The 8,357-nt window shown below is 48.1% G+C and overlaps 1 protein-coding gene across 1 annotated transcript; it reads left to right on the plus strand.

Annotated features, from left to right (window-relative positions):
• Nucleotides 1–5,223: 5,223 nt before the first annotated feature.
• LOC125523247 (uncharacterized) lies at nucleotides 5,224–6,360 on the plus strand. Its single transcript, XM_048688297.2, has 2 exons — nucleotides 5,224–5,399; nucleotides 5,488–6,360. The coding sequence occupies exons 1-2, from the start codon at nucleotides 5,230–5,232 to the stop codon at nucleotides 6,008–6,010; spliced, it is 693 nt and encodes a 230-aa protein (XP_048544254.2). The 5' UTR covers nucleotides 5,224–5,229; the 3' UTR covers nucleotides 6,011–6,360.
• Nucleotides 6,361–8,357: the final 1,997 nt, after the last annotated feature.

An 8,357-nucleotide genomic window follows, 5' to 3' on the forward strand; every position in this document is an offset into this window, starting at 1 on the left:
GAGATCTGGTAAAGATAATAAGATAAATATTTTTGGTATTTTTGTTGTATAGATTGGAAAATAAAGATTGCAAAATAAACGGCGACAGAAATGGCTAGTTGAAGGGAGATTAATATGATGGAGAATAGACCAGGGGGCCATATGTTTCACTAGTGGCTTCTCTGAAGATAGCAAATTCTACGGTGGGTGAAAAAATTACTGTCGAGCAATTGATAGAAAAGCGCATAGTTATGAGAATATCTAGGCATGATCATGTATATAGGCATCACGTCAGTGACAAGTAGACCGAAACGATTCTGCATCTACTACTATTACTCCACACATCGACCGCTATACAGCATGCATCTAGAGTATTAATTCATAAGAACAGAGTAACGCATTAGGCAAGATGACATGATGTAGAGGGATAAACTCAAGCAATATGATATAAAGCCCATCTTTTTATCCTCGATGGAAACAATACAATACGTGCCTTGCTGCCCCTACTGTCACTGGGAAAGGACACCGCAAGATTGAACCCAAAGCTAAGCACTTCTTCCATTGCAAGAAAGATCAATCTAGTAGGCCAAACCAAACTGATAATTTGAAGAGACTTGCAAAGATATTAAATCATGCATAAAAGAATTCAGAGAAAAATCAAATATTGTTCATAGATAATCTTGATCATAAACCCACAATTCATCGGATCTCGACAAACACATCGCAAACAGAATTACATCGAATAGATCTCCAAGAGAATCGAGGAGAACTTTGTATTGAGATCCAAAGAGAAAGAAGAAGCCATCTAGCTAATAACTATGGACGCGAAGGTCTGTGGTAAACTACTCACACATCATCGGAGAGGCTATGGTATTGATGTAAAAGCCCTCCGTGATCGATTCCCCCTCCGGTGGAGCACCAGAAAAGGCCCCAAGATGGGATCTCATGGGTATAGAAGGTTGCGGCGGTGGAAATAGGGTTTCGTGGTGCTCCTGGATGTTTTCGGGGTATATGGGTATATATAGGAGGAAGAAGTAGGTCGGTGGAGCTGCGAGGGGCCCATGAGGGTGGGGGGCGCGCCCTCCTGCCTCGTGGCCTCCTCGCTTCTTTCTTAACGTCCACTCCAAGTCTCCTGGATCACGTTTGTTCCAAAAATAACTCTCCCGAAGGTTTCATTCCGTTTGGATTCCGTTTGGTATTCCTTTTCTGCGAAACACTGAAATAGGCAAAAAAACAACAATTTGCACTGGGCCTTCGGTTAATAGGTTAGTCCTAAAAATAATATAAAAGGTATATTAAAGCCCATTAAACATCCAAAACAGATAATATAATAGCATGGAACAATCAAAAATTATAGATACGTTGGAGACGTATCATCCCTCTCCGAGGCGACACGGGGGGAACCCTATCTGCCCCGCCGGCGGCACCCCCTTCCCCGCCTCCCTCCCTCGCCGCCGTCGTGGTCCGCTGCGGGGCAAAGCCCTGGCAGTGCCGGCGGCGGCGGGGCATCTCCCCGGCGAAGCTCCCCTCCCTTCCCCAATGACGGCTCGGATCTGGCCGCTGGTGCCCTTGGCGGCGTGGCGTGGTGGAGGCTCGGTGGCGTCCCTGCTCCGCGCCGGAGGTGGTGGGGCGCCTTCTGCCGGTGGTGCTGCCTCGACGACTGGTGCAGCCCGGGGCCTGGGATCCTTCTTGGCTGGATCTGGGCGGCGGGGTTCGGGGCTGTGACGACTGTTAGGCATGGCGTGGTGTTCCTGTGGCTCTGCTGCGACTCGCTCCCGGCGGTGGTTGGCTAGCGGCGGGTCGGTGGTGCTTGCTGGCAGCGCCCGAAGCACGGATACGTGGATCTCGGTCCGGATCTGGTGCGTCTTTGGCGCTGGCCGGCGTCCTTGGGGTGCTCACGGCAGGGAGTGCGGCGATTCTCTATGGATCCTTGCATGGAGCGTAGCAGGATGGAGGGTGTAGGTGGTGCGCCGACACTGGCGGTGGCGGCGGTGCGAGCGTAGCCATGGCGGCGACGGTGCTGCGAGGCCTTGCCAGGAAGGGTCTTGGTGGGCAGCGGGCTTTCGGTTGCTGCCGTGTGAGGCGTGCGGCGATGCCTCGGCGGTGTGGATGCCGGAGTGTGGTCGGAGGTGCGGGTCGGTTCCATTCTAGTGGCAGTCCCCTGGCGCGGGTGAAGGCCACCGTGGCGGAACTGGCTTTGCACCGCTAGGTGGTTGCTGCGGCTCCTAGTCGATGTTGAAGGTGATGGCTTTAGGCGTGTTCCCTCGGCATTGAGGGGGGCTTCGATGTCAAGTTGTTGCGGTGACGGCGGTGCGAGGTATCTGATCGAGATTGGCCGGGATCTTGGAGACGTGGAGATGTGCAGCGCTACGGATGAAAATCCTGTTCGGTTGTGGCCAGACCAGCGTTGATGGCACCTGCGGGTGTCATTCACCTTCCTGGAGGCTTCGTTGAGTGCAACGCCATCTTCCTCGCGACCTCGTATCGGCAGTTGTCTCTGGGGCGAAAGCCTTGATTCGTAGGATCGGCTGGCAACGTCTCTGAGGTTGTTACTCTGTTGGGAGCATTGTGCTGGGAGACTCGAGGTCCCATGATGCGCTCCTCCGGTGTTCACCGCTGCCCGGATCTTTCTCCTCCGGCGCTATGTACGGTCGTCGCTGGCTAATCCAAGGAGGCTGGAGTTGCTGTTCTTCGGAGGTCTTCAGTGTCGGCTAAGACGCAGCGAGGGGCTCGGTGTTGGGTAGGCTTTTTGTGTCATAGCTGTGTTGTTGTGTTTGGTTGTCTTTGTACGAACTGGGTTGGAGTTGGTCGCCTTCGTTGTTCGCAGTGAGTGATAGACGTTGTTGTATATCTTATTTCTCTCCTTCTATAAAGCTAAGACACACAATTTGCGTACCCTCGAAAAAAAGTTCTTGCTGTCTATAAAAAATTATAATGCTACCTTTCGTTCTCTAAAGTAAATGTTTCGAAAAAAATCGCTATGATTCTTAGTGGTCCAGATCTTATCAACTAACTGAGTAGTACTACGGATAGTGCCTTCTCTTCGCCAGGTCAGCAAGCACTTTTCCCATACATACATATCCACCCTATTCATTTCACGGCGACGTCCATCTCCGCCGTTCCCATCCGATCCATCTCCGCCACCCACATATACGCGCCGGCTTCTATCTGTCTTCTCCCCGGGCGGCCGTCGCCGTCGAACGTCGCCATGGCGCTCGTGGTGCGGTCGGCGTCTCCGACGGCCCACCCACATTTTTTTTTGAAAAGAAACATAGAAACTTTATTCATTTACGATAACAAGTACATCGTTTATGAGGAGGGATACAATTTCACTCAAGGGTTCCTCAAACCAGTTCAAAGGTGTAGAAAATCTAGCTAACTTAGCAAGTTCATGTGCGACCCTATTTGCTTCTCTATTACAATGCTCAAATTTAGTAATGGGAAAGTCACATGCTAAAAAATAACGATCGTCAAACACTGCCGCCGCTATACTAGATGACCGTCCTCCATTGTTCATGGTTTCGATAACCTCCATGTTATCTGAGTTAATAACTAAGCGGTTGCAGCCCGCCCTTTGAGCAATAGATAGACCATATCTAAGCGCCATAGCTTCAGCCGTCAGAACATCCGTGCACCAATCAATTCTCCAATTCCCCTCTGCAATGAATTTTCCTTTATCATCTCTCAAAACAGCACCAGCCGTGCCCCTGAGCCGGTCATGATCAAAAGAGGCATCCACATTAAGTTTTACAAACCCCCTTGGAGGTTGGACCCAACCTCTCTTTTCATCGTAGCCTTTGATGACATAGCCAAAACATAGTTTAACGTAATAGCACGAATTCCCATGGAGATCTGGTTAGCGTCTTGGGTTTTTTCCTTATGGACCAGTTTTCGCCTCTCCCACCATAAATACCAAGTTGAAATTGCAATTAATTCACGGACATTTGGAATACCCAAGATCGTAAGCTCCCGTTCAGGCATAGAAAGCAAGAATTCAAGCACTGCCTCACCAGCATAATCAACTTCGCACGCTCTTTTAATGACCTGATCTAGACCCAGTTTTCTCCAAACCTCCTTTGCTTTCTGACATTGAAATAATATATGCTTTGTATCCTGTGATCCAAAGGAACATGCCGGACAATTGGGGGTAACCTTTATATGTCTAATTGACGGCCCACCCACCTAATTGATAACCCCGTCCATCTATCACAGCTCTGGTCGCTTGCCCTACTGCATGCCAGGTGCATGCATGGCCGACTGGCTTCTTGTCGGTGGCGCCTAGACATGGCATGTGCAACACGTAGGACTGCATGAAGGGGAGACGTCCCTGAACTCAGACCAACATGATTTCTTCTTCTCCCTCCCCGGCCATATACCTGAATACCTGATGATAGGCAAGCCGTTGGCCGACACCGGCCGGGTGCAAGTTAATTCCACCACCTGTACAATATTTTTCTGGGAACACGATACGTGTAGCTCAAGATACTAGCATCTCGAACCATCTAGAACAGGGACAAAAACGCGGTGTAGAAAAACCAGAGGGACTGTGACATCTAGACTAGTTGCAGAACAAAAACAGATACATACACAAAGACTTGTGGAAAAATGAGCGGTCACGGCAGATCATTACCTGCAGATGCGTACGCAGCTATCACTTTCAGGCGGACGAGTTCGTGGCCGACGTGCACCGGATTCAGATAACCACAAACACTAAAGAATAACAAGTCCCCAAAAGTCCAAGCAATGGAAAAAAAATGTGACCACACAATCGATTAGCCCATCATCGTCCCAAGGAAAAATCTACCTTACCTCCATGCATGTGGGGCGACTAGAAAAAACTCATGAATTCTTGTAAAACAAGTGGACGGTATGAACAGAGAGATCCGAGCTTCGAAATTCGAATGTTCCACATAACCACAAACGCTAGAATAAAAAGTTCCAGGAAGTCCACACCATGAAAGAAGAATATTATCACAATCTGTCAGCCTCGCGAGACCTAGCTTGATCGAGGAGAACAATAACGGAAAAAACTAGTTAGGGAACCCAAACACAAAGTCCCATGTTGTTTTTTCTAAAACACAAGTTGGCAATATTGAATCATACCGTGACACGGATCTATATATATGATGGCACCGAGATTTGAAAATTATAATTCGACATGTCAGCATGCCCAGAAAACAAATAGTATTATCCACAGCTTGATCTGTCATTTTGAGCTATACTATCCACTAATCCACAGCTAAACTTTATATGTCATGTCAAGCCATGCCATGTGGTCAAATGCACTATCGATCATATCAGATGCTACTCCTACATGACATCCCGCGATTCCGCCTATTCGCGATCGGACGGCGGGCGAGTCCCTTTCCACCTTGTTGGGGAAGAGAAGTTGGCACCACAATCGGTGGCGCGAATGCAAGGTTCAAGAGGCCCACAAGCAACTCACGCGCTCATGGCTGACTCAGCAGGAGCTCACACATAATCTTCTTCTTCTTCGCATTTTTGTAGAGATAAGACCGAGAACTGGGCGTACAACAGACTCCTCGACGAGGGCGGACAACAGTGCAACGAAGAAGTACTCTGCTTTTGGCTCGAGAACTCAAGAACAGGGATCAGAGAACCGATGGCTACGTTCGCGACGTCGACGGCGGCGGTGATGGGGTCGGCTCGCCCGGGGCGGGTGGCCGGGCCTCGGCGGTGCGTGGTGACGCGCGCGTCCGCCATGATGGCGGCGACCGGGAGAACGCACTACGAGGTTCTCGGGGCGGGCGCGGGAGCTAGCAGGGTGGAGATCAAGGCGGCGTACCGGCGTCTGGCTAGGGAGGTGCACCCGGACGCTGCTGGTGGCGGCGGCGACGAGGGGTTCATCCAGCTGCACGCGGCCTACGCCACGCTCGCTGACCCCGACGAGCGCGCTCGCTACGACAGGGACGTGGCCTGCCGCGCCGCGGGGATGATGATGCGGCGGGCGGCAGCGACGTCCGGACCGGCGTTCAGGCGGAGGACGTGGGAGACCGACCAGTGCTGGTAGAACGTACAGCAACGCAAACACGGCTGCCGTCCGGGCTCCCAACCGGCGGCCGCCCGGTTCGCTCAGGCACGGCGCTGGAGAGGTCTTCCCGACTGTCGTGCAACGTACGATCAGGATTGGACGGCCCAGATCGGGTGATGCAGACGCGGGAGCTCTCTACACAGCAAGAGGCGTTTTTAAAGATCTCTTGCGTGTCTGGTCAGCAAAATGCAAATATTACTGTAAATTAACGGCCAAGGAATATATATTGTGTAGCTCTTTTTCTGAATGATTTGAAGATTGCTCATCACACCTGCAGGTCCATCGTTTCTTCCTTGCAAGCTGTCTCTTTCATTCTACATGAAATTAATTACCACAGTACAATAATCCATGTCAGTTATTTCTTTTTTTTGAACCACATATATTATATTAATCAATAAACAGAGTTCAATTGCACACATACATGCGAAAACTATCAGAAACACCGGGACATGACAAATGTCGTTCAGAAAACTTTGGAGAAAAAACTCCACACAAAAGAATATTACAAATAAATCTATTAGAGTCTCTGCAAACAATCAAATCTGAAATAGCCGCCAACCACCAGCGCCGTCGAGACGCACACCGGTGAAAGAGGCAGTGCACCAGCAAACCAAAATCCAGGCCAACGCCATAGCCTTTTACGCGTTATGAGCCGAAGACCAGACCTTTAGAACGGGCGCTTGACGATGTGGCGTGTCGACCGAGGATGTTCCCCGCGCCAACCTGGATCCAAATCTGACGAATTCCGCCGCCGTTGACGGGGAAGAGCGCCAAATCTGCAGCCGTCGGGCCACCAACCCTGTATCAGCATCAATTTGTCCCACTTGTCGGCGCCGCCATGAGAGGTGACAACATCTAGACAGAAGAAACATAAGGCCTACCGGTCTGAACGTACGGCAAGCCTGTCATGTCATAGTTTTGGATAATTTCTCCAAAAAGTGTCATAGTTTTGGATAGGTAGAAAAAAAGACTGCGAGGACATATAGCCACAGGAGCGAAGTAAGGATAAATGGTCACTCATGTCAAGACGACTACTCTCACGTGTTTCTATATTTTCAATTTAACTAGCGAAACATATGTTATCTACCATAAGAAAACATCTGAAGATTCATCGTCGAATGAAGGCTCTAAACATTCTTTTGTGTGTGGTCGAAACATATGTTATTTCACATGTTTTGTTAGTCAAATTGAAAATATAAATTTCTATGACTGACTTATATTCCCACTTGGAGGGAGTAATAACACTGGCATCGAGGTATTTCATTATGGGAGTCATTTTCATGTTTGGATTCTAGAATATATCCGTTTGAATGAGCCATTGACATCAGTTGACCCCAGCCATACATTGTAGATCCACCCTAGAGCAAAATCATTTCTCAAGGGAGTACCGAGGAGGGAACAATTATGTTGCTAACGTAATGGAGCCAGAAACCTAATTAGTTCCATTATATTTATTATAAACATATTATCATGCCATATATAGTTGATGTTTTAAATATCAACACATGGTCAAAGTAGTTCAATTTAGTATAATGCTATTTTTTTATTAAACTAATTAATAGTTTCCTCGGCAGAGCAATCAGAAGATGGAGAATAGAGAATTAGGGAAAAAATATCTTTCGAGACAATTCTTCGTTTTAGTCCTCTTATACCCACATGTGGTTTATTTGCTATTCGACTAGGCAATCAATACAATCACGCCATCACAATCACATGAACCGTTCGATACTAAAAACCACGGCCTAGATCACTGCTCTCATTTACACGTGCAATTTGAGTCATTATTCGCAGAGCACCCCATATGTATCACCTGAGGCTATGTGATGGACTCTTCATCCTCAGTCACCCCAAACCTGCCATCTCTTCTTTCTCTGGATATTCCTTTTAGAGCTGCATTGTTGTTGTAGTCTAACAATGCAATATGAGATTCCTCTACCCACTACCATGAGGTGGTTCTCCAAGCGGCCAGGCTTAGTGCTGACCTAATATAGGGAAATAAGGCTGTCTCCCCACCCCTTGTTCGTAGGACTCTAAAAAGTAGCATGCTTGCACATTAGCGCGACATACAATTCTCAAATTAGCAAGTGTGGTGAATCTTCAAATCTTATCAACTGAGTTGGTTCAAGTGAATTTAAGATAGGCCTGGTCAATATAATCTTGATATAGGTACATGGTTTAGGAAAGTCACACCACTTTTGTAGAAAAAAAAATCCATGTAAGAAAACAAATGATCAATACTACAACTTACTCAAGTTTGTATTTGTAATACTCATCCAATCTAGACATTTTGTAAGCTCTAGAATTATCTATTTAGTCACATTAAAAC

This window comes from Triticum urartu, chromosome 7A (genome assembly GCF_056163025.1).
Source record: "Triticum urartu cultivar PI428250 chromosome 7A, HENAU_Tu73, whole genome shotgun sequence".
NCBI classification, from domain to species: Eukaryota; Viridiplantae; Streptophyta; class Magnoliopsida; order Poales; family Poaceae; genus Triticum; species Triticum urartu.